The 27,634-nt window shown below is 38.2% G+C and overlaps 1 protein-coding gene across 1 annotated transcript in view; it reads right to left on the bottom strand.

Annotated features, from left to right (window-relative positions):
* LOC107400566 (cytochrome P450 3A13-like) overlaps positions 1–27,634 on the bottom strand; it is an 85,821-nt gene that overhangs the window by 31,537 nt on the left and 26,650 nt on the right. The window contains exons 8-12 of the mRNA XM_076560632.1: positions 23,937–23,989; positions 22,487–22,586; positions 4,310–4,423; positions 3,963–4,051; positions 3,203–3,351 (exon numbers count right to left, since the gene is read on the bottom strand). Of these exons, the coding sequence (XP_076416747.1) occupies positions 3,203–3,351; positions 3,963–4,051; positions 4,310–4,423; positions 22,487–22,586; positions 23,937–23,989 (505 nt within the window). The remainder of the gene's footprint in view (positions 1–3,202; positions 3,352–3,962; positions 4,052–4,309; positions 4,424–22,486; positions 22,587–23,936; positions 23,990–27,634) is intronic.

The following is a 27,634-nucleotide window of genomic DNA, read 5'->3' as shown; positions in this document are numbered from 1 at the left end:
TTAAATTCCTATTTATTATAATCACAGGAGAAAAAGATCTATCCATGCTATGTCATCCTATAGAATTTTTCACAATGAATTCTGCTTGCATTACATAATGTAAAATTTGGATTGGACTGAAGAAAAAAGTAAATACAGCCAAGGGGCTAGAGGAAAAATAACGATACTAAGACACCTGCTAAGAAAAGTGGGCCAAGACCATACAAGACAGGAGAAAAACAATAAAATGTCAGGAATCTTTGCAATTCTTTCAATATGAAGTCTCAATATTAAAAGTCTATATTCCTTTATCAAAGGAAACAGACTAAGGGTAAATATAGTGATATATGCTTTAATCTCAACACTCAAGAGCCAGAGGCAGGCAGATCACTATGAAATTCAAGAAATCTTGTATACATAGCCAGTCCTAGACCAGTTATGAATACATGGAACCTGTCTTTGAAATAAAAGATAACTAAATATTACACAGACTAGCAGATTGGATTAGCAAGCATTCTTTTTCTTTACACTAAGAAATGTACCCAAACACCAAATACCAATGTAGGAAATAAGCATGCATCACTATTCCAATATCAATTTAAACCTAGACACATGGATGTAGAAAATCACTTTTTACACTTTAAGAAAACCATCACCCACACAAAATTGCTACTCTAAATATATATGCATCAATATGTGCACTCCATTTCATAAAACAAATGTTATCAGATATTATGCCACAGAATAAATTCTGCAATATAATTTTGAGTGACTTCTACATCCATTTTTAAAATAAATATACTATCCATAACAAAATAACCAGAGAAACATTGGCAATAGATGGCATTAATTTAACTTGGATTCTAGTTTCCTTCAAGATTTGGATGAATGATTCAATATCTGTAAATGTATAAATCTAAATCATGACATTAATGACCCAAAGACAGAAATCACATGATTATTTCATAGCTATCAAAAAATACCAAGTATCTGGCAATCATGGATGAACACATGTGATATTAAAATTCAAAGGGTGATTAAAGAAACAGATTATACAGGAGTGAAGGTAAGATGAGGCAGATATTTGTCTGTTAATTTTCGATTTGGCAGATCTGTCCAGTGGTAAGAGTGGGGTGTTGAAGTATTCCACTATTAATGTGTAGGGTTTTATATGTGATTTAAGCTTTAGTAATGTTTCTTTTACATATGTGGGTGCCCTTGTGTTTGGGGCATAAATGTTCAGGATTGAATGTTCATCTTGTGTCATCTTTCCTATGAGGGGTATGTAATGTCCTTCTTGATCTCTTTTTATTGATTTTAGTTTGAAGTCTATTTTGTTGGATATTAGGATGGCTACACCAGCTTGCTTCTTAAGACCATTTGATTGGAAAGACTTTTCCCAGCCTTTTATGCTTAGGTAGAGTTTATCTTTGAATATGAGGTATGTTTCTTGTATGCAGCAGAAAGATGGGTCCTGTTTTCGTATCCATTCTGTTAACCTGTGTCTTTTTATAGGTGAATTAAGTCCATTGATATTAATGGATAATAATGACCAGTGATTGTTTATTCCTGTTATCTCTTGGTTGTAATGTGTGAGTGTGTACTTCTCTTCTTCGAGGTTTACTGCTGTGGGGTTATCTATTGCCTGCATTTTTGTGGGTGTATCTGCCTTCCTTAGGTTGTGATTTTCCTACTAGTGCTTTCTGTAGGGCTGGATTTGTGGATCTTAGAAAACTGGGAATCAATCTCCCTAAAGACCCAGGCATAACACTCTTGTGCAAATACCCAAGGAATGCTCAATCATACCACAAAGGCACATGCTCAACTATGTTTATCGCAGCATTATTTGCAGTAGCCAGAACCTGGAACCAACCTAGATGCCCTTCAACTGAAGAATGGGTAAATAAAATGTGGTACATATACACAATGGAGTACTACTCAACAGAGAAAAACAATGACATCATGCAGTTTGCAGGCAAATGGATGGAAATAGAAAAAATCATCCTGAGTGAGCTAACCCAGACTCAGAAAGACAATCATGGTATGTACTCAAACATAAGTGGATACTAGATGTAAAGCAAAATAACCAGACTGCAACTCACAACTCCAGGAGGCTACCTAGTAAAGAGGACCCTAAGAAAGACACAGGGATCACACAATGGCAGAAAAATGGATGAGATCTACATGAGCACACTGGATGTGAGGGGGTAATGGAGGGCAAGGGTCAGGAGAAAGAAAGCTTTAGGGAGCTGGTGGTCCCACCTGGATCAGGAACATAGTGGGATAACAAGGAAAGGGATACCATGATAAATGAAGATCCCACAGGAATAGGAGGAAGGAAAGTGCTAGAGAGGTCCCCATAAATCCACAAATATACCTCCACAATAGACTACTGGCAATGGTCGTGAGAAAGCCCAAGCAGAACTATTCTGGTATTAGATGGCCTAACAGCCTAACTGACATGATAGAACTCTCATCTGGTGACTAATGTAAACAGATGCAGAGATCCATGGCCAAGGCCCAAGTGGAGCTCCAGGAGTCCAATCAGTAAGAGAGAGGGGGTATTATATGATCAAGAAATATTGAGACCATGACTGGAAAAAGCAAATACAGGGACAAATAGCCAAGCTAGTGGATATACATGAACTATGAACCAATAGCTGAGGAACCCCCATGAAACTGGATCAGGCCCTCTGGATAAGTGAGACAGTTGATTAGCTTGAACTATTCAGGAGGCCACCAGGCAGTGGGACCTGGACCTGTCCTTAGTACATGAGCTGGCTTTCTGGAACCTAGGATCTATGCTGAGATACTTTGCTCAGCCTTAGTGTAGGGAGGAGAAGACTGGACCTGCCTCACCTGAGTCTACCAGGCTGTGATGAATCCCCAAGAAGACCTTGCATTGGAGGAGATGGGAATGTGGTGTATTAGGGGAGGGAAGGCTGGGGAAAGGAGAAAAGAGGATAGGGGAATTCATGGGTGATATATATATATATATATATATATATATATATATATATATATATATATATATATATATATATATATATAATAAAACTATAATTAAAAAAAGCAAAAAACTTCAGCAAAATAAAATAGCAGCACTTAAAAAAAGATGAGGGAAATAATAATTGAGTATGGACATGCTATGAGGACCTCTTTATGTTGTATGCTAATAAAAAGAAATCTAAGATCTTAATATAGTTGAAAATAGACTACATACCTTGAGAGAAAATCAATGGATTGAAAAAATCAAGTACAAAAAGCTTTCTTGTATTTCTCACAAAGGGATCCTGGGGGTTGTTGAGGGAATCCACCTTCACTCCAAATAAGGTACCAGTGAGCACATCCATGCTGTAGGCCCCAAAGACGCTGAGTAGAGAACCATAGAAGTTAATGTGTTACTCACACAACCTCTGAGGTATGTGACAATTAGTCTGCAATATCATCAACACAGCCTGAGTTTACTACCATGGTGTTTTCAGCATGATTTTAATACCCACGCCATTTCCAGAAACTTCTCCCTCTTTAGTTGGATGAAAGAGAGGCAGAAGAAATTTGTTTGTTGATGATATTTTTTCTAAGACACTCAGCAAAACCACATGATTTACATTGTTGAAAGTTATGTCTATAATATTCTTGTAAAACCAATGCCCTCTGATGTAGCACATAAATCCTCCTCCCACATTTCTTAATTCCCACATCCTCAGCTTTCCTAAATATTACTCTTTCATTCTAAACTACATAACTGTCTTCTAAAATATACAGGATGACAACAGGTAACCTAATTTTGTCTCATGTACACAACGGAGAGAGTCTCAAATGGTATTGTGGGAACTTTTAGTTAATGTATGGTTCACAGCAGGGTAACTTCATGCCTCTGCCTTACTCTTGATATGGAATAATTTTAGCTACCTGTCAGGCAGAGGGAGGTCTCCAGATGGAGCTCAGAGTCCCCAGCGAATGCATACATCACTACTCACTCTTTCATGGTGACATTCTTGCCCTTCGCTACTTCCTGACTCATGTTTTTCACCATCACATCCCCATATTCTTGGATGATGTGGAACATCTAAGCACAAAACACAACACAGTCTAATGGTAAATGGCAACATCTGAGTCCCCAAATAACAAGTCTTTTGAAGTTATAAAAAGATCATCATATTTTTAAAAGTACTATATAAGAATAAATAACAACAAAAAAAAAACAAAAAAGAACATCCTTAGCAATGTAATGATCAAACAACAGCTCTCTAAATAATATATTATTTCTACCAGTCCTCCAGTAGTTTCTATTACATTTACAATAAAATGTTCTTCATTAACTTACATCCTTCAGTTTTCCACTGCTGAAGGTTGGTGTCAGCAATGATCGAATTCTTTTCCATTCTTCATTCTCAGATCTTGCCATACCTTTTTTCATAAATCCTTCTGGGCCAAGAGACTACAATACCAAGAAAAATAGATTTTACTCTCCATTAGATTTGTTATCTTAACAATTATAAAACCTGTATGAAATAGACAACATTCCTTAACAGCTATTAACCCTCTTCTAGGTGGCAGATTTCATGCTATTTCCTCAAACTCGCACTGGAACAATGGCTCGGTGGTTAACCCCACTTGCTCCTCTTGTGGAGGACTCTGGTTCAATTACCAGCAACCCCATTAGTTGGATCACAACTACAAGTAACTGCAATTCAGAGTATCTGTTGCCCTCTTCTATTTTCTGTGAGTACTTGCACACATACAGTACACATACATACACAGGCACACATAACATAATAAATAAAATATGTAAAATACCTCAAAATTAAAGATACATACAGCCATCTGTGTGGGATAAAGCTATTTTATTACAATCTTCATGTCAATATGATTCCCTCTGTAGAAAAAAATTGGCTTTCTATGTGAAAAGACAGGTAGGAACCCAAAATTATTCTCCAAGTTAGTATAGAAAAATAGATTTCTTAGGTTTCTATCGCTGTGATAAAACAATGAACAAAAGCAACTTGTGATGTAGAAGGTTTATTAATCTTACAACTCTTAGACCACAGTCTGTCACTGAGAGAAGTTAACACAGGAACCTGAAGGCAGGAACTGAAGCCAAAGCTTTGGATGAATGCCTCTTACTGGCTTGCTCACTATGGTTGCTCAGCCTAGTTTCAAATACAACCCAGGACTAACTGCCCAGGTTTGGCACCAACCACAGTGAGTTGATCTCAGTCACTAATTAAGAAAGTACCCCACAGCCTTTCTACATGTAAGCTGATAGTTGCCTTTCTCAACTGAGGTTTGTCTTGTTCACTATGTCTAGGTTTGTTTCATGTTGCCAAAATGCAACCAGAAAAATAAGAGTTCATACAGGAGAGCTGATGGGTGATATTGCTCTGCATGCTGTGAATGTGTTGCTCTAATTGGTTGATAAATAAAATTCTGATTGGCCAGTAACCAGACAGGAAGTATAGGCAGGATAAGCAGACAAGGAGAATGCTAGGAATAGGAAGGCTGAGTCGGGGGACACCACTGGGAACACGTGACAACACATAGATTAACAGAAATAGGCTGAGTTTAAGGGTACAAGCTAATCAGTGGTAGGTCTGATCTAATGGTTGAGCAATTTTAATAAAATTAAGCCTCTGTGTGTTTACTTGGGTATGAGCAATTGCATACTAGGAGGGACACAAGAAAACTTTCAGCAACAGAGGGCTGTATTGGTTAACTTTTCCTTAGACCAGCTTTTCACATACAAGCACCTTCAGATTGAGCTACTTTGAAGAGAAGTGACATGACATAATAGTCATTAGATTATCACAAATACTAAAGGACTAGGTATTATTAGCCTGAGCATTAATTAAATATCATGGAACTATCTCTCCTTGGTTGTGTATTCTGAAATGAAAGCAAAAGGCTCCTGTAATTCTCTTTTCCCAATGGAAAGTTCCTTCCTCCATATGCCCCTGTATTTTGTTCTAACTTGGAATATTTCAATAGTTCTTAATGATATAAATACATGGTAATAGAGAGAGGAAAACTTCATATATAAGATAAAAACTGCATCAAACAAACACTTCATCCAACATCTCACTTGGAAAGAAAGCCTGGTTTTAACATTAAGAAACCATTTTAAAATATCTTTTCTCACCTTTTACTACATCTCAACCTTGTGTCTAGCTATTGCAATCAGAGAAAAAAAAAGATCAACTCAAAGGCATGTGGATTACATTGGAAATAGAAATATTTACATATTCAAGGTATGTTATTAGCTGTGTGAAACAAACAAATATTATGCACACAAAATTAAGGAAACTGAAATTGACAGAATACCTGCAACCACTCCAACCCAAGTCTCAGGGAACATTGTGGAAGACGTGGTGAAAAGGCTGCTAGATCCAGAGAAGTCCCACAAAGGGCTGGACTATGGGCATGACTCAAATGGACTCACAGATGCTATGGTTACCCACACAAGACCTCTAGAAGATCAATCTGATTTCAGAAATACAGCACAGATGGGAAAGAGGCTCATGATGCCACCACCCCTATCTGTGGAGCTAGTAAGAGTTGCAAGAGCATTTTTCCATGTATATCTGTAACACATCTGTACTAAAGATGTGTAGTGCCTGAAGTGCCCAGAAAGGGACATCAGGTCCAATAAGATTGGGTTTAGAGATGAGTTTTTGTACCACTTGGATACAGGAATTGAACCCTGGTCTTCCCTGATAGCAGTTAATTTTCTTAATATCTGAGCCATCTCTCCATATGCACTATTGTAAAACTGATAAAAGCATGTCATAGGCACTAGTGTACAAACTACTGTTTGTAGCAGGAATCTCTAAAGGTCTTATTAATAAAATACTCAGGATCCAGGTATTGGGGTAAATGCTGAAAGATCAGAGAAACAGAACAAGCCACATCTAATCTTACCCCACCACCTTCGCAGCTGATCTTGTTTCCTCAGACTGAAGCCTCTGAGTCCTCATAAAAATGGATCTCAGATAAACTGCTTCTAAATGCTAAAAGCTTTAAAAAGGTTCTAGTTCCTGGTCCTCACAACTTATATACTTTTCTGCCTCCTGCAACCACTTTCTGGGATTAAAGGCATGTGTTACCATGTCTGGCTGTTTCCAGTATAGCTTTGAACTCACAAAGATATAGATGGATCTCTGCCTTCAGAATGCTAGAATTAAAGGTGTGTGTGCCACCAATTTCTGGCCTCTGTCTATCTTGTGACTGTTCTGTTGTCTGACCCAATATAAGTTTAATAGTGTGCACAATATATTGGGGAACACAATATCACCACAAATGTTGTTGATACAAAGTGGAATGTGATGGTAATCTAATTGCCTTCTAGATTCTTTTTTTCCCTCTGTATGACTTTTTTTATTTTATTTTACAATACTATTCAGTTCTACATTACAGCCACAGATTCCCTTGTTCTCCCCCTTCCTGCCCTCCTCCCCTTCCCCCCAGCCCATCCCCCATTCCCACCACCTCCAGATCAAGGCCACCCCCGAGGACTGAGTTCGACCTGATAGACTCAGTCCAGGCAGGTCCAGTCCCCTCCTCCCAGATTGAGCCAAGCGTCCCTGTATAAGTTCTAGGTTTCAAACAGCTGTCTCATGCAGCGAGCCCAGGACCTGGTACCACTGCCTAGATGCCTCCCAAACAGATCAAGCCAATCAACTGTCTCACATATTCAGAGGGCCTGATCCACTTGAGGGCCCCTCAGCCTTTGGTTCATAGTTCATGTGTTTCCATTCGTTTGGCTATTTGTCCCTGTGCTTTATCCAACCTTGGTTTCAACAATTCTTGCTCATATAAACCCTCCTCTTTCTCACAAATTAGACTCCCAGCACTCCACCCAGGGCCCAGCCGTGGATGTCTGCATCCAGATTCCTCAGTACATGGATGGGGTTTCTGACACAACTATTAGGGTGTTTGGCCATCTAATCACCAGAGTAGGTCAGTCCCGGCTGTCTCTCGGCCATTGCCAGTAGTCTTTTGTGGGGGTATCTTTGTGGATTCCTGTGGGCCTCTCTAGCACTTTGTTTTTTTCCTTTTCTGATGTGGTCTTCATTTACAATGGTCTCCTATTCCTTGTTTTCCCTCTCTGTTCTTGATCCAGCTGGCATCTCCAGCTCTCTTTCCCTCGACCCTTGCCCTTCATTTCTCCCACTCATGTCCAGGCTGTTCAAGAACCAGGTATACCACTCTTGGGCATATACCCAAGGAATACTCAATCATACCACAAGAACAAATTCTCAACTATGTTCATAGCAGCATTATTTATAACAGCTAGACCCTGGAAACCTAAAAGCCTCTCAACTGAAGAATGGATAAAGAAAATGTGGTACATATACACAATGGAGTAGAGTACTACTCAGCAGAGAAAATCATTTACATCATGATGTTTGCAGGCAAATGGATGGAACAAGAAAATAACATCCTGAGTGAGGTAACCCAGATTCAGAAGGATAAATATAGTATGTAGTCACTCATAAGTGGATACTAGATATAAAGCAAAGGGTAACCAGACTGCCACCCACAGCTCCAGAAAGGCTCGCTAGTAAGGAGGACCCTAGTAAGGATTGTCCAGTGATGAGTAAATCGATGAGATCTACTTGAGCAAACTGGGGGTGATAGGGGTAATGGAGGGCAAGAGATGGGGATGAGAGGTTAGGGAGGTGAATATAAGCAAAATACATATATGTATTATATACCCATGTTAGCATGTATTCTATTTATTGCAATAATGTCATAATAAAATTTGTAATAAACACATATATGAAATAACACAGACATAAAGATAAAAATTATTATCATTCCTCATGTGCACCTACCCATATACTGATGCACATACACACACATAATTTTAAAATTAAAAATTAATCTTCTAAAAATAAATAAATAAATAAATAAATAAATAAATAAATAAATAAATGATAAAAAATTCAACACAATGTTGCTGTGTGCTTTATGCTCAGCACACAGGATAAAGAGTCAGGTAGATATCTGTGAGGTGAACATCAGCCTGGACTACATATTGAGTTCCAAGACTGACAGAGATACTTTTGAGACAGTGCTTGAGAACAAATCAGTATGCCTTCATTCCAAAGTTCTAGAGAGAGTAGGAATGAAAAAACATACATCAAATAAAATATATAATAAACATCAAAATCATTAATGTTCTATATTATGAATCCATAGCCAACATTATCCTCAATGGAGTAAAACCAAGTAAATTAAATTAAAATCAAGAATGAGACAGGGCTGTCCCCTCTCCCCACTCTTTTTCAATAAAATCCTCAAAGTTTTAGCTAGAGCAAAACAGCAAGAAAAGAAAATTATAGAAACAGAAAAAAAAATCAAACAATCCTTATGCAGAATATATATAATTCCACCAGAAAAAAAAAGATGTTGAAATGATAAACAATTTCAATATAGACACAGGATACAAAGTCAGCTTACAAAAATCAGTAGCCTTTATGTACACTAGCAGGTTGAGAAGTATATTATGGACACATTTCCACTTACAATACCTTCATAGTATGTAATAGACCTTGAAATGAACCTAATAAAATAGGGGAAAGAACTCTACAGTGAAAGCTTTAAATCTCAGAAGAAATGGATTGAGACACTACAAGATGGAAACACATGCTTTGATTCTGGACTGGTAGAACTGGCATTGTGAAAATAATGATTCTACCAAAAGCAATTTACAAATCCAAGGCAACATCAATAAAATCAACACAACATTCTTCACAGAACAGGAAAAAAATCCTAAAATCAATATGGAATCAGACAAGATTCTGGATAGCCACTGCAATCCTTAATAATAAGAACAGTGCAAGAATAATTATTATTCCAGATTTTAAAATATGTTCTATAGCAGTATTAATAAACATAGTATCTTGCTGGTGCAAAAACAGATATAAATATCAATGGAAGAAAACAAAAGACTCAAACATGAGTCCACATGATTACAACCACCTGATATCTGAAAAAGATTCAAAAATACACACTGGAGAAAAGACAGAATCTTTAAAAAAATATGCTACAAAAGAAAGAGATGCCCACATACAGCAATGAACTAGACCCATATCTATCACTTCACAAAATAAATAACTACAAATGGATCAAAGACCTCAGTGTAAAATCTGAAATGCCATGTTGATTTCCAAAGTGGTTGTACAAGCTTGCATTCCCACCAGCAGTGGAGGAGAGTTCCCCTAATTCCACATCCTCTCCAGCATAAAGTGTCTTCAGTTTTTTTGATCTTAGCCATTCTGACAGGCATAAGCTGGTATCTCAGAGTTGTTTTGATTTGCATTTCCCTGATGATTAGGGATGATGAGCAATTCCTTAAATGTCTTTCAGCCATTTGAGTTTCCTCTGTTGAGAATTCTCTATTTAGTTCTAAAGCCCATTTCTCAATTGGACTGTTGGTCGTTTTGAAGTCTAATTTCTTGAGTTCTTTATATATTCTGGATATCAGTCCTCTGTCACATGTGGGGTTGGTGGAGATCTTTTCCCATTCTGTAGGCTGTCGCTTTGCCTTGTTGACTGTATCCTTTGCTCTACAAAAGCTTATCAGTTTCAAGAGTGTGGGAGCCCGTTCTCGGGTTCCTCGTGGCTTTACCCAGCAGGTCCGAATAGAGGATGATCAGGACCACGGGCCTGAGTGCAGGTGTCTGAGATGCTCTGTACTTGGCTGTGCTGGGAAAGGAGGTCTTTTGCTCCACCCCTTGGCTTCTCTATAAAAACCCTGGGCCAGAGACAGTTGGGGGCCATTGGAATAGGTTCCAGGCCCTCTCGAGGCGATCCTTTATTTTCTATCTGTTTATCTCCGCAAGATTCTCCACTATAAATCCTTCTATCTAATATTTCCTGCTGATCACACTCAAGAAAACTCTGGGATGCTGTGGGAGTGGTGGGTAACCGCCACACAGAATGGCGCCATGAACAGTGACTAATGAAAAAAGAAAAAATGCTGCGGGCCACAGGAATATATCATAAGAACTCAGCTGGTTATGGCAAAGTCACTACCTGGAGGGATCAGGGAATTCCTCCAGAGGAAGCCAAATCCCAAGGAGTTTTTGGTGTTACTTGGCTTGTTATATATCAGCTGTCTTCTGTTATGAAAATCATGTGTGCCTTCATAGTTTTCACAATTGACTTTTCCCTAAGAAGGGCTAACAGTGTAGACTGATCACTCTCTGGACATACACATTCCAGGTATTTGGAGAACAGCCTCAGGAAAGGCTTTCTCTGGAATCAGATTATCTCCCTTGGCCACTTTCAAGGACTACAGGAAACACCAGGTGGGCACCCATTGTTAGTCCTAGGTGGACTAACAATGAAAATAGCCCACATGCAAGTCTCCTGACTTACGGTAAATTCCACAAGGAGACACTACCTAGGAGAGGTGGACGTTAAGTAATAGCTTTACACAATTACCTCGGACCCTCCCTTTATATACCGAGACTTCCAGGAGGCAGAGGGGAAGAGAAAAGAGAATGGAAGAACTAGATGGGTAAGAACTTGAGAGGAACGAACTGAGATGGGGAAGAACTAGATTGAAGGGCTAAAAGAGAGGACTAGAGGAATGAGATAGAAGATGAGGATGAGCCAGATGGGGAAGAACAAGATAAGGAAGAGCAAGATGAGAGAGAAGGAGATGGGAGAGGAGCTGATAGGGGAAAGAACTAGATAGATGAGAACCTAGAAGGGACAGAACTAGATGAAGGAATTAAGATAGAACATTGAGGGGATCACAGACAAGTGTAGAGAGAAATCAGGCTAAAGATGACCTAAGTATGAGAGCAGAATATAAGCTTATAACTGTCACAGTATAATAAAGTATATGGACTAAGGTAGTTTTGTGTACATAGATTCATTTCATTTCATCAAAGATTAATTATCAGCTGGTTGTAGATTCTTCCCGGAACCTGGGAGGGGACTATCGAGGGGCTGGACCCTCATAGTCCTCAATTTAAAAAAAGGGACTAAAGAAAAAAAGGGGGAACAAAAAAAGGAGGGACTAAAGACAAATGAACAGGGACTAAAGAAAAAAGAAAAAAGGGACTAAAGAAAAAAAGGGGGGAATAAAGAAAAATGAACAGGGACTAAAGACAAAGTAATAGGGACTAAAGATAAAGGAAAATAATAGTTTTATTACAGAGTTTTTGGTGAAAGTGCTGAGTCAGCCCTGCCAGTGGAAAGGCATGCCGGTGTTATGGAATATATATATTTTTATATATATTTTTGGAAGGCAGGGGTTTTATCCTTGAGAGAAAAGGAAAGCGGACTGGAAGGATGTCCGATGCTGCAGCGAAATTCTCTTCTGTCAAAATTTTCTATCTTCTATCCCTTTCTTAATTTCTATCTGTGATAAGTATAAGGTATAGGGTAGTGATATAGTTTAGGAAAAACTTAGAAGTGTAAGATTGTGTAGGAAAAAATAAGTAAGGCAACTAGACAGAAAAACTCTTCAATTTTCTAACTTTGGGGGCTTTGAAAGCAAACTGGGAAAAAAATCTTTCCTTGGGCTTTACGGGTAGTAAAAAAGCTCTTCTTTGAGCTTATGGGGAAGAAAAAGTTTCCTATGGAAGCTTTTGACCTGGGGACAGCTGAAATTCCAAATGCAAGCGGCAGGAGAAAGTAGTTTCTCCCTGGGGCAAAAATCGGGGTGTAAGAAGTCAAAGTTTAAAGTTGGGAAGTTTTGGGAAAAGCTGGTTGAAGGGTTCACAACACGCCCCCCCCAGCGGTCACATTTACCAGGCAGACACTTCCACCTAGCCAATTCCGGTCAGGCCGGACACCTCCGCCTCGCAAATTCCGGCCAAGGCATCTTGCGTGACCAGAATCCGTGACGTTACATGGCTACGTAAACGCGCATCGTGACCATGTGATCTACGCACACACGTGGAGTAGTGACGTGACCTGGCCACGCCCCCAGCCGGTTTTTAAAGCGGAGCGCCATTATTCCCGGTTCTCTTCTCTTCTCTCCTCTACGCACGTGTCTCTCCCACAGGCCTGCGCTCTCTGTCCCTTTATCTCTAATAAACTCTTATAAGCTGATTCTGTCATGTTTCGTGACACTTCCTTGCAGGGTAAGAACACAACGCAGCTAAATAACTAACATTGGTCTTCTCCTGGGGAAAAAAATCTTTCTCTTAAACTCTAAAGCTTTTCTTGAAAAATTTTGGGGAAAAATCTCGCTAAAAAGCCTTAATCTTTCTCAAAAGCTCTCAAACTTAAAAACTAAAGCCTTTCAGAACTCTCTCAGGACAAAAATTAGAATCACCTGAAGATATTAGTATGGGGACCACCTGTGATTAGCTCTAAGGGAAAACAGCAAACTTAAGACAGCAAAACCCCTCTAAGTTCTCTTTCAAGCTTTAAAAATCATCCCTGCAATGCAGGAGGCAAGAACAAGTTTCTAAAAACCCTTTCTAAGCTGTCTCTTCACGCTAGTAAAAGACAGTGGGTCAGAGTACCCTGAGGGAAACGCTTGGGGAGAGTAAGGGTGAAGAGCCACAGAGAGCCCAAAAGGGCAGGAAACTTTACCTGAGAAAAGCAGAGAAACCAAGCTTTTCAGTTACAGCCAACCTGAGGCATCAAGGGTTTTGTTTCTGAGTGAGGGTTTCAGAATGAAAAGGTGCTCCTAATCGTCCTAATTCAAAGATTCCCCTGAAGCAATGCAAACTGTTAGCATTGAATCCTTGCTTCTGACCAAAAACCCAGAGGTGACTGGCCAGCATCTCTGAGTTGGAGTGCATTTCGGGGATACTAGGATTCCTGCAGTTGCAAACTTCCTGGAGCACAGAGCTGAGGCAGGAAGGTGCAGGACCCAGGGGAAAACTGCTAATAAACAAAGCTAAAGCTGGTGGGAACAGCACAGTTGTCCACTTTCCTACAAGTCCTGGGTTGATAGGTCCACAGCTGCAAAAAGAAATCTGAGAAAAAGCTTTTCTATCAGAGTAAGGACCTTTCTGGGAAAACAGTAAAGCTGAACTGTGTCTGAAGCAGTTGTGCTGCTGAGTCAGAATGCTGTCTGGGGAAAGAGCCCGGCCAGGGCAGAACAGAACTAACCAGGAGTAAAGCTTTTTTTTCTGTCAGAGAAAGCATCTCTTTGAGAAAAGCTTTGTTTAAACTGACTCCCTGTGAGATGAGGGAGTGTAGCCCTAAGGGGTGATTGCCTCTGGCATAAGCTCTGTCCTTGAGCACCCAGACAAACACAACCCACTGGGGGACTAGGTCAGGTGAAGGCCTGATGAGGCAAAACACCTGTCCTAATGGGAGTTTAGAAATGGCAAAAACCTCCCTTGTTAGATTTTCAGTCTGTACGCAAACCACACAGACCCCGAAAACAGAAACAGACAAAAAGCCCCTACCTTCAGTAGCAGGAAAAGCTGCCACTGCAGTGTCGGAAACTGTTTCTGGGGTAGAGGGGATAAACTGAGACCAAACTGGGAACTGTCTGGGAGAAAGACTCTGAAGAACAGAGAAGGGACATAATCCTCCCCAGAAAATGCATGACCTGAAAAAGCTGCTAGAGTTTGAGGCAGATTCGGGGGGAGAAAAAAAAGCCCCTACCTCCAAAGGCAGCTAGCAGAGGTACAGAGCCGCAGACAGATACCTGAAGCTCTGCATCTGGGGGGGGAAGGAACAAGCAAAATGAGAATAAGATCAGTGGGAGAAAATCTATCTGAAGGAGCTATGGAAAAGCTTTTGCAAATGATTTTGTTTTTCACTGACTGGCTAAGGCAAGCACAAGCCCCGAGGAAAGTTGCTATCAGAAATGCCAGCCTCCATGCCGGCTAACGAGGCAGGTGCGGTTTTGATTCAGGGGCCAGTGTCTGATGAAGTTGAAACACCTGTTAAAGCCAGCTGAGGAGAATAGAAATCTCCCAATGTACCATAGCTGAAAATGTAAAATGCTTGTTCAAATCTCCTGTTGTAAAAGCAAAAAACTTTGTTCAAACCTCCCAGGCAAGAATTTGTAAGCAAGTCTGCTAAAAGAGAACCAGTTGACTCTCAGACCCAAAAAGAACTATGGGAAATGACTGATATAAGGGACTGATATAAGGGAAATGCATTCTGGGAAAGGTAGTTTTTCCACTAAAGATGGCGACATTGCCCTGAAACATTTTTGTCAGCTCTAAAATTAAAATACGGCTTTTAAAAATAAGGAGGAAAATCGTCTAAGGGTTTAAGTGTCAGTTCCAATGAAAAATTGAAAGGATATGGAACTAGGTGCTTCGCGGTTTGGGGCTCCATTGGTAAAATGCCTTATTTACTCTAATAGCTGTGAAAAGTTTTTACTGTAGTTGGATGACAAAAAGCTACCTATAAGAGCAAACAAGCCACTTTAAAATCCTTAAAACAAGGGGAAATAGTTTATACACTGAACGTTGTCTTAGACATAAAGAAACTTGTTGAAATTAAAAAAAGTTTTTTTGCCTTTTGAACAAACTGCCTGCAATGAGTAATTCCTTTGCAAATCTAATAAGGAGACAAGGAAAACAGGCATTCAGATAAGAAATGACTGCTTTATAGATGGGAAACAAACTTCAGAAAATCTAGCTGTCTTACAAAAGAGTTGCTTCACCTGAAAGTTCCTTATAAGAAATCAATGTTAAATATCACAGCTGCTAATAACATTAGGAGTTAAAGCTAATGAAGTGAAAATACTAAATCCTGAAACTCAAGTGAAATGGAAAGATCCCTGCTCGGGATTATGGAAGGGTGCCGATCCTCTGTTAATATGGGGTCGAGGACATGTTTGTGTTTTTTCACAAGAAGAGAATGAAGCTCGGTGGTTACCGGAGAATTTGGTAAGGAGCGTGGAACTAAGGAAGGTCAGCTCCAATGAGGTTCCTATAAAGGAACCAGAATGAAAGTGGCTCGATTAGTATTTCTGAGGTTTTGTCACTGGTTAATGCAAACAGTGAGGAAATAAGAGTTCAGAGCTGTGCCGCTTTTGGCTTTACTAGCTCCTTTAGAAAAATACCTTATATCACCTAAGAGCTGTACAGGATGGTGAAGCGCTTTACAGAAGCTAAATACAGTAATTTCACCCTCAGCGTGAAGTGAAGTTTTTCCGTAGAACAAACCAAAAGTGCTGCTGTAATAGAAACGTTTGTCTGAATTGAGGCATTTAGGGGAACTATTATGAATTTGGGTGAAGGGACAGCCTCTAGTTAAAAACCGTTTACTGCTAACAGTACATCTCTGACGGTTCAGAAAGGCCTAGAGAACTCCACAACTTTGGGGTGTGGCTTCGTCCCAAGAATGTTACAATCCCCTAGCAACAAGTATCACAACTCTATAATGACAACACTCACTAAATCCCAGTGCTTTATAACAAAGCTGACTATAAACTGTAAACTTTAGAAATGATGTATGTACTTCCTGTCTAGTTAAGAGAATCTTTCTAATAGAGATGGTGATAATTAAGAGTAAGAAGTAGAAAGATGAAAATAAGATATGTGAGTTTGTAAAAATTCTGTCTTGTTAGTTCTGTGTTAAGAAATCTTTAGGTGTTTGCTAAGTTAGATATATGCTAATGGTAGCCTATATAAGTTGGTAAAATAGATCTATAGAGTTCCTTTAAGAATATAAGCTTGTAAGAAGTATCTAACGTAGTCTTAAGACATGTAGTAACAAGCTTGTAAGATGCTAGTTGTAAATGTAAGTTTAAATAAGAAATAAGGATGGAATGAATATAGGTATATAAGAATTAATAAGAAATATATTTGCTAAAGTAGTTCTATAGTTTCCTTAAAGTATAAATAAGTAGATGTTAATATGTGAGTTTGTAAAAATGTGTTATGTTGAGTGAGTTTATGCTTAAGCACATGTTATGTGAGTTTGTGAAAAAGTGTAAATGTTAAGTGTGAGTCTATTCTTAATGTATATGGTGAAAACACCTAAGACACATGAGATACTGTCCTAGTAGACTGCAAAGTAGGCAGTCTGAATGGTTTCAAAAGCTCCAGAAGCCGCTAAGAAGCTAAGAATGGCGGATGCAAGAACCAGCACAAGGCATCTGCAGCTGAGATCCGTGGAATATCAACGCAGCACAGAAAAACCTGAACTAACAGCAAAAACGGTGCGATTTAAAATATTACTATAACTAAAAAGGTCTGTCTGTGAGAACAAAAGTTGCAGAGACGCTTGTTTGAACAAAAATTATTAACTGCAAAAAGTTTTGGTTAAAAAAACGTCTCTTCATATTTGGAAGTAAAAGCCTGATACCAGAATTTATTTCTTGTTTGAACTTTTTGAACTTAAAATGAGATAAAATTACAAAAACATTTTGGTTATGGATTTCTTCAAATTTGGAAGCCTAGTACCAATATTTATCATTTGAATTTTGGTACTTAAATGAAATGAACAAAAGAGATTTCATTGCAATGGGACAGTTTTGAGCTTGCTTATAGAAATGACCTAGGAACGGTTTTCTGGAATTGGGTTAAAAATGGAACTGTTTAAATGAAGAAATGTATTTCTATTTAGAATCAAGATGCAATTTTGTGTATGCATATATGCTTTATTAACTGGTGATTTATGAATTGTTTTGTGGAACTGTTTATGTGAAAATGAAATTACTTATGGAACTGGTTTTGTGTTACAAATGGAACTGTTTAAACAGAAAAGTTTGGGTTTTCTAACTAGGCTTGAGATTTTGCTTAAAATTATAAAGAAAAGGGAGAGTTAATATTCCTTAGTGTATTTAATTTAAATTGCTGTTTGAGTGGATTAATGTCATGTTTTGTTAGTAAGAAATGCAAATGGGGTATACTAAGAGACTACTTTTAAAGTGTGTAAAGAGTTTTATTAAGAAACTGCTTTTGGATGTTTTGCTAAGTTTTCAAAGTGTTAATGGTTAGATCGAAAATATTGCTTTTCAATATGGGTTTGTAGGAATTGTATAAGTTTGGGTTCCTCTAACTAGGTTTGAGTTTTTGTTTAAAAATTATAAAGAAAAGGAGGAGCTATGAGATTGAATTATGTTCGCAGAAACCTATTGATATTAATGCACCCTGGTTTTATGGAGTTGATGAAATGTTTAAGTTTGATGTGAATACATCGAAATTTTTCCTATGTTCTGTTAACAAGAAAATTCAAATGACTGAGTTAAAGTTGTAAGACAGAGAAAATTGTTAACTATATATAGCACCATATATGCTAATTCAAATGGTTCTGTTAAGAGTTTGCTTTGAGTTGTAAGACTGAGAGAATTGCGACTATGTATAGCAATATTTATGTTAACCTGTTAATGGTAATGATGAAGCTAAGGGATTCTTTAAGTTTGTAGTCACCTTAAGAGTTTTTGGTTTAGAAAGGGCTTGAGGCAGCTGAGAATACTGTAGTCACCTTGAACCTAATTCAAAAGAGAAATGCCATCTATATCATCCTCTACTCCCATACTGGGAGATGTAACAGCTATGGAGATTACTGTAAACCATTAATAGTTATTTTTTATATATTAAGAAGGGGGGACCTGTGGGAGCCCCTTCTCGGGTTCCTCGTGGCTTTACCCAGCAGGTCCGAATAGAGGATGGTCAGGACCACTGGCCTGAGTGCAGGTGTCTGAGATGCTCTGCACTTGGCTGTGCTGGGGGAGGAGGTCTTTTGCTCCACCCCTTGGCTTCTCTATAAAAACCCTGGGCCAGAGACAGTCGGGGACCTTTGGAATAGGTTCCAGGCCCTCTCGAGGCTATCCTTTATTTTCTATCTGTTTATCTCCGCAAGATTCTCCACTATAAATCCTTCTATCTAATATTTCCTGCTGATCGCACTCAAGAAAACTCTGGGAAGCTGTGGGGGTGGTGGGTAAACGCCCCACATAAGAGGTCCAGTTGATTGATTGTTTCTCTCAGTGTCTGTGCTACTGGTGTTATATTTAGGAAGTGATCTCCTATGCCAATGCGTTCAAGACTACTTCCGACTTTCTCTTCTAGCAGATTCAGAGTAGCTGGATTTATGTTGAGGTCCTTGATCCACTTGGACTTAAGTTTTGTGCACGGTGACAGATATGGATCTATTTGCAGCCTTCTACATATTGATATCCAGTTATGCCAGCACCATCTGTTGAAGATGTTTTCTTTTTTCCATTGTACACTTTTGGCTTCTTTGTCAAAAATTATATGTTCATAGGTGTGTGGGTTAATGTCAGGGTCTTCAATTCGATTACATTGTTCCACATGTTGGTTTTTATGCCAATACCAATGGTGCTTTCTTAGAAAACTGGGAATCAATCTCCCCCAAGATCCAGCTATACCACTCCTGGGCATATACCCAAGAAATGCTCAATCATACCACAAGAGCACTTGCTCAGCTATGTTCTTATCAGCATTGTTTGTAATAGCCAAAACCTGGAAACAACCTAGATGACCTCCAACTGAAGAATGGATAAATAAATTGTGGCACATATACACAATGGAATACTACTCAGCAGAGAAAAACAATGACATCATGAGGTTTGCAGACAAATGGATGGATCTAGAAAAAATCATCCTGAGTGAGGTAACCCAGACTCAGAAATACAAATATGGTATGTACTCACTCATAGGAAGATGCTAGATGTGGAACAAGGATGACTGGACTGCTACTCACTTCACCAGTGAGGCTACCTGGAAAACGGGACCCCAAGAAAGACACGGAGAAATGGATGAGATCTACATGAACAGCCTGGACATGAGTGGGAGCAATGAAGAGCAAGAGTCGAGGGAAAGAGAGCGGGAGATCCTAGCTGGATCAAGAAAAGAGAGGGAGAACAAGGAATAGAAGACCATGGTAAATGAAGACCACATGAGAAAAATGCAGTGAGCAGCCCAAAAAGATAACCTTGTTCTTTAGGAACAAGTGGGATGGGCCCGTGGTCAGGAGCCCCCACCCCCCAGCATTAGCCACCCAGGCATCTGCCAGCAAAGTCTATCTCATCGCTTTGTCTCTTCCTTTTCTTAAGATGAAGCCACCCCCCAATAAAGGTCATCTCTGTTTTAAAAAAATCTGAAATGCTATATCTTCCAGAAAAATACTGAAGCAGCACCCTAAAAAATACAGATGTAGTAAAGGACTACAAATATTGGACTCCATTTGTCTGGAAATTAGGGTAAAAACTGGCAAATATTGCCTCATAAAATTAAAAGTTTGTACAGAAGAGGAAGCAGTCAATTGAGTGAAGGTGAACACTACAGAGTGAGAATCTCTCCCAGCTACACATCTGATAAAGGTTTAATGTCTAAATCTATAAGGTACCAAAAAAGGCTCATAAAAACAAGCAACTCATTTTTAAAAATGAGATATGAATGAGGGGCATAGTGTCTCACACATTTAATAGCAGCACTCCAGCGGCAGAGGAAGATGGATCTCTCTGATTTTAAGAACAGTGTGGTCTACATAGTGAGTTTTAGGACAACCAGGGCTATGTAGAGAGATTCTGTCTCAAAAGGGGGACTGGGAAATGGAGTTGAACAAAATTCTCAAAAGAAGAAATAAAAATGTCGAAGAAATATAACTTGATTGTTCATTACCCAGAGAAATTAGATAAATATAAATTAGGACAACATTGATATTTCATCCTACTCATCTCAGAATGGTAAAAATCAAGAAAACCAAAAACAACAAAATGCTAGTAAGGACATAAGAAAATGGAATCACAATTCACTGGTAGTGTGATTGCAAACTAGTGCAATCTGAAAATCATTGTGGCTAATTCTTCAAAAACTAGAAATATATTTACCACATAATGCAGCTATATAACTTCTTATCACTTTTTCAGACAGCATCCTACTCCACGGATGTTTTGCAGACATGTTCATTGATGGTCTGTTCACAATTATTAGGGAATGGAAACAACCTAAATATCCTTCAACTAATAGACAGTGAATATGTAATGAAAATGCAGTATGTATAAGCACACAATAGAATACTATTTAGCCAAAAGAAAATTGAGACCATGCAGTAAATGAGTGGAACTAGAAAACATTATATTGAGTGAGATAACCTACACCCACAAAAGAAAATACTCCATGTTATTTGATACATTTGGATCATAGCCCTCAATTTCCAGATGTGTGTATACAACAGAGTATTCGTAGAAAGAAGGAAACTACAATGGAGATAAGGCAAGGGGTACCCAGAAAGAGAAATAGCAGGACACAGGTAATATAAAGGAGGGGAAGAGGGAATGATGAATAACACTATATATGGTTGAATGACACATGGATTCAATATTTTATATATTCTAAATGGAATTGAGGTGGGAATAGGGGAAGGATGAGTGGGAATAAACAAATAATATATTTGTATTTTAATCAAAAAAATTAAAATACCATTCTAAGCTGTTTATACAAGGAGGTATATAAATGTGGATAAATTACATTAGGTCTGTCATCAGACCTGAGTTTGAATGCAAGCACTGACACTTACTAATGAAGCTTAAACACACTAAAACATAAAATAAATAAGTAAACTGCCTAAGAAAAACTGATGGAGAAAGGAAAACACCAACTTTAACCTTATTTATGATTACCAAGCTTTCTTAGGGACTATGGGGTGACAAGATTATAAGGAGACAGTAACAACCAGTCTCTGCCCTGAGTCAGCAGAGCTGTTAAAATGAACTACTGGCTTCTGCTTTGTGACCCTGCTTGTCCATTCCCTGCTGACCAGGGTCACATCTGCTCTTTCCCTTTGAGAAGTAACCACCATGAGTACCCACTTAGAAAGCAAGTTTGGGACTCTTAAGCGATGGTTGTGAACCAATGAAAGAAGTATTTTGTTTATCTCTGAGTGCTACGAATTTCTCCTTGGGAAAGGTTGAAGCTCCCACCTGAACAAAACAGCATGAGGACTCATAGCATTCCTTGTATATTATTGGCAAATTACGGTGAATCCCTAAGAATTTCATAATAAAATGTTTGTTCATCTTGTGGTACTGGAGACTGAACTCTGGGCAAGGTTAATCTATTACTGAGCAACATCTCCAGCCTCTCATAATACTTTTTTTGTTTGTTTTTGCTTTTTAAGACAGAGTCCTCTGTGTCGCTCTGGCTGTCTTGCAACTTGATTTGCAGACCAGGTTAGGCTCAAACTCACAGGGAACCACATGCCTCTGCCCCCTAATGCTGTGAGTAATAGTGTGCAGCAACACAACCTGGCTAATTTTTTTCTTAAAATGCAGGTTTTCCTATACCTGGAGTGCAACCTAGGCCCCCTGAATGAAAACCAAGAATTGTAACTGCTAGATTATGTGGGAGAATGATAAAATTTTTAAATGAATACTCACATTTTAATTTTTTTGAGATTATAATGTAATTGCACATTTCTCCCTTTCAAATACTTCCACATACCTTTCTTCTCTTTTTCATATTCATGCTTTGTTGTTGAAATATTTGTTATTGAATACATGTATGCATATTTATATACATATAGATATTCCTATATTTAACATGTTTGGTTTGTATAATCCTCACATATTTAAAAGAATACTTACATGTCGATTTGTGAAGCTAGAATAAAATTCTTTCACTAGTATATTCTTGATCATATCTGGTTTTGTGATAACCAGCACAGGGCCCAGCCCATTATATAGCCTGTATTGGGAAAACAGAGATGATTACATTTTGATCCTGATATTACCTCTGGTTCTATAATATATGCTTCTGTGAACTGAAACTTGGTCTTCTGTAAGGACAGCAAGTGTTTATTCTCTGCTACTCTACTGCCACTAAGGACAAATTATTAACAACTGACGATCAATAATGTATTCCCCGTTAGCTCAACTATAACACAAAATAATTAATGAAACAAGCTTAGAAGTCAACAGTATGGTATAACACATCCATCAACTTTTCTTCAAAGTGAGTTGTATGTGTTGAGAGGAAATAACCATATACAATTTTGTTAAAAAGTCAATGTCTTGTTTAAAATGTAACAAGAATTGAAAAGTAAAAGGAAATTCAACAAAGTTTGGACGCAGAACTCTAAGACCAGTAGTCAGGAGGCACATATGGAAGACATAGATTTCTAGGCCAATATGGACTCATATCTACTTCCAGAAAAAAGTTGGATATATGGAAACCTGGTCTCAAAAAAATAAACAACAGGGCAAGGCCCAGGATGACTCAAACCTATAGAAAGAAATACAGGTAGGTAAGGATTACTAAAAATGAGAGAAATGGTCTTCCCCAGGGAAGGGCACACAAACTGGTTACCCAACTCCACATAATCAGCCCTGAAAGCATACATACAAAAAAACTATGCAGAATGAATAGATCATACTTATGGATATAAATGCCCTTATGTATCCACATAGTCATGTACAAACAATTAATGAAAACCAGAGGATGTATTTGAAGAAGGAATGGGAAAGGAGAAAGGATGCAATGGTATTATGACCTCAATCAAAAAATGAAGTAATAAAAATGAAAAACATACTTTATAAACACATTAAATTAAACAAAAATAATAACTGTAAATATGCTCATTTTCCCTTAGCCTATATTTGAAAAGTTCACATTTACTGGAAATATTTTTTTATAAAATTACTTTTGCTTTTATCTAAATGTAAATCAATATGGATGGGGACACTCTCCTGAATTTATGAGCACATGTTACATGCATCTGAATTAATGCATAGCTCACAATTTTTAAAAGTCTCAAGGAAGAATAAATAGAGGCAGGAACTCTTATAAGGCTTTGGATTTAAGTAAGGCTAGGTGTCTCTGGAACATCAAAGGATGCAGAAAAATTATAACCTACAATGTCCTCGTCTCAATTCAGACTGGAACAACGCTTATATGGAACCCTTGGCAGGACAGGCTTTCAGACACTTTAAAACAGGCAACTGTGACCCGATTAACTATGGACTAAAAAGCTTCTCCAATGCAGTTTGGTGTCACATCAAAACAAATGTACATATTGGACATGTGCAGAATACTCACCCCCACATATCTCCATACTTTTTGTGGCATTCCATATCATATTGTGATATGCCCTGGGAAAAGAAAAGAAAATGAAAAGTCATTATTTTTCTACCTGTATTGGCCACCACATGGGAAACAAATGACTCAAACCCTAGGATGGCAGGCTCATTATTTAATTTTCCTACCAAGCAATTAGTAGAAATCCTTCCACGTTCTATGAGAGAAAAAAGAAAATACAGGAGACACTTGACATGGGGAATATAGATATACATGATTTCATTTCTGTATATTGTATATTCCAAAATTGTTCTTCTTTGTTAAAAGTAGCAACTGCCTTTTTCTTTGGTAGTTCTTTGGTTTTGTTTTGACTCTGAAATCCTGAAACACTCTGTCTTTTCCCATTCCTTGGGTGCCTGAGGGCACCAAGAGTCACAGAGATTGCTATGACTGTGCAAAATCTATTTGCTTCTCACTACTCACTGCCCCTTTCACTCACTTGATGACTTCTCCAGGATTCAGTATAGTCAGTAAATTGAAGACAACATGGATGTATATAGCATATTAGATTTATATAATTGTCTTTCATAGTATTAAGTGAAAATGAACAAGGAAGTAGAGGTAAATGATTTTGTCTTCTAGTGTCCCTGTTCAACATGTAAGATGAGGATATGCTGCCTCACATAAAGAAAACCTACTAATTAATGTTTGGTTTGAACTTTCATTTTGGAACCTTTGGGAAAAAATCCATATAATCAATAAGTGGCAATTGTATTTTTGGTGGATAGAATCCTAAAAACTCAGCTTGAATCCAAACTCTCTATGTATCTAAACTGAACGTGAAATGCAGATCCTTCTGAGTGTAGTAATTAAAAGTGTGTGACCCCATGTCCAGTTGTTATGATGCTGGGTTCAAGCCCAGGGATTTGTCCATTCTAGGCACACATTCTACACAAGGGAATTCCATATTCAGTGACTATGAATGTCAACTATGCAAAACTATGTCTCCAGGCAGGTGATAGAGCCTAATATTTAGAGCCAGACTGATCCATCCTCTGAGATCCTAATGAAATTACAAGGGAAATTTACTTCTGGGTCCTTGTCCATGAAATGAGTTGGCAAGAACCAATCTAGGGCTAGAGTCGGTTCCTCAAAAGAGTGAAGGTTGTAGCTTCTTAGAGATTTGAATTTTTCCTGGTCTGTGCTTCAGACCTAAGCATCTGTGACTGAGGTATGGATACCTCTTCTTTTTTACCAGCCTTTTTGATTTAAGTGTGTGCTAGACTTGGCCATTTCCCTTTTACATATATCATGTAAGAAGCTTTCTGCTTAGTACTGTTCTGATATAACTCATTATTTTAGGCAAGACCTTCTGGTGATAGCTACATGTCTTCTTCATTTGTTATACATAGTCTCATTGCCTTGACAATTGGGATCCTCATTCCTTCCAGTTCATGTAATATGGTGCTCTATGCAGGAACTGAGATTACTAAAAATCATCAAGAATGAGTACAAAAGAGTCAGACGGGGGGGGGCTGTAAGAAACAAAGGGTGGAAGAATAGGTGAGAGTAACATGGTAGGAAAAGATTCTAAAGAAGAATCTCCTTTAATTCATATATTTCTAATTTGACATGTGTCACTATGGTACTTAGATAAATTCTTTATTTTCATTAAAAATATACCCTTGGTTTACTGTATAAGTTACTGTAAATTTAAAGACATGGGAACATGTAGGTGGAAGTTTAAAGACAGAATATCACATATGAGCCCCACATGAGTTTCCTGTTTTGGGTTTGCACTGTCAAATTTTATACATGATTTGTTTATATCCACAGCTTGAATATGATTCATTTGTAATTCAACACCCTTGTAGATGTAACCATAATACTCCAAAAGAAACAGGGAGACACAAGATAAAAATAACATGCCAAAAATAGAGATATAAGGCTCTGAGGACCAGGATGTAGCTTAATTTCTTAATTACTTTCACTTCATGATACCTCAGAGGATGAGAAGAAACTTCCTTTTTGCTGGAGAAGTTATATAATTGGCTGAATTGGCTCCTACTTGTTTAACTGAGCCAAAGCCCATCCTCCTCAGGACTCTCCTTCCTTCCTCTAGTTTTCAGATATTTACAATGGAAGATGCTACTTCATAGTATGGCCAAGAGCCCCAACTTGTGTCAACAATTTATTGCTCAACTCTTACTGACAGTTAGAAAAAAGTACCCTTCTCCCATGATTATTTATTACCTAGGGGATTTCGGTACCTCCTGAAAATCTAATTATTCAATTATTTCTCACCATCCACGATCACTTTGAACAGACTCAGCCGGAAATTTTCTTGGAGAAATCACAGATTATACCTCCCTTTTCTTATTTAGATCATATTACAGAGGACAGTACCATTTGCCCTCATTGATTGGCAGGTAAATACTAACATTTATTAGTTTTCAAAAGATCTTAGGAAATATGAATTGGCTGAGACCTTCCCTGAAACATACTACAAAAGTTTTGACTCTCTACTTTTTCATATTAAGAGGAGATAATGACCTCTCTTCTAGAAAGCTTATTCCTGATGGTCAAACACATTATAATTGTTATACTGAATCATCACTCATGCAACAGTTGACAAGTATTGACACAAAGCTTGTTCTATCTTCTATACTATTAGCTACTCCAATATATCCTTCTGGCCAACTCTTGCAACCTAGGCTATCTATAGAATGGATTTTTCTGCATACTGATGCTGCCTGTTCCTTGACTTCTTATTATAAAATCCTTGCTTAGGTTATCCAGAAAACAGGTGTCCTCAAGTCCATCAATGTATTGCGTGATAAAATGATTTGATAGTTCACCCCTTCACCTCTTCACAACTAGATTCACTTTGGGCCTTCACTGACTCTTGACAGGTAGCTCTCTTTGAACTTATCTGACAGCTTGGTACTTCTTATCCTGCCAAACCTTTAATTCAAATTTTCCAATACTACTTTATAGGAAGTACACAATCCCAGAAACAGATAATGTATTCCTAGATGAGAGACTTCTTCGGTGCCTAATGTTATACTTCAAGAAGTAACTCCTTATATATTGAATGTTTCAGCTAAGTCTTCTCAGAATATAGATTATTTTTGCATTCCCTCAACCTCTAAACACTTACTTTGACAGTTTATATTTCATGTAAGTTGTTTAAATACTTCCTGGTGCTCTTATTAAACAGATTGAGGATGAAGAAATGTTTCACTTGTTTCAGCATGCCCAACAACAGTTAGAACCAGTAGGCTCCTTAATTTCTCCAATATTTTCCAGCTATAGATCTAGCTTCCCATTATTCTAATCAGAAGGATGCTGAATCTGCTTTGTTTAAGCAAGCTATTGTCTTATGCCAATCACCATCAGCACTGTGCTATGCCTAGTCCCAATTACAGTTATCTAGAGATCAATATGATAAATTGTCTCAGACTGTCCTCTTGTGTAACTTATCTTCTTTCTCCTTGTAATGGTGTACATCTCAAAGGCTTACTACCTTATGGCAGATGGATGCATTTCAATTTTTGTCAGCCTAAAATACATTCATGTTAGTATGACCTTTATTCTGGGGTCCCCCTCATGTCTATTCTATTAACCTGAAAAGCTGGTAAGTGTAGCATGAATCTTCAAAGTTCTTATTAATAAAATCAAACCCGAGGCCAGTTATTGGGGTGAATACTGGAAGGTCA

Source organism: Peromyscus maniculatus, chromosome 23 (genome assembly GCF_049852395.1).
Source record: "Peromyscus maniculatus bairdii isolate BWxNUB_F1_BW_parent chromosome 23, HU_Pman_BW_mat_3.1, whole genome shotgun sequence".
Lineage (NCBI taxonomy): Eukaryota > Metazoa > Chordata > Mammalia > Rodentia > Cricetidae > Peromyscus > Peromyscus maniculatus.
Note: the sequence above shows the minus strand (reverse complement) of the source record. Positions and strands in the feature narration are given on the sequence as shown.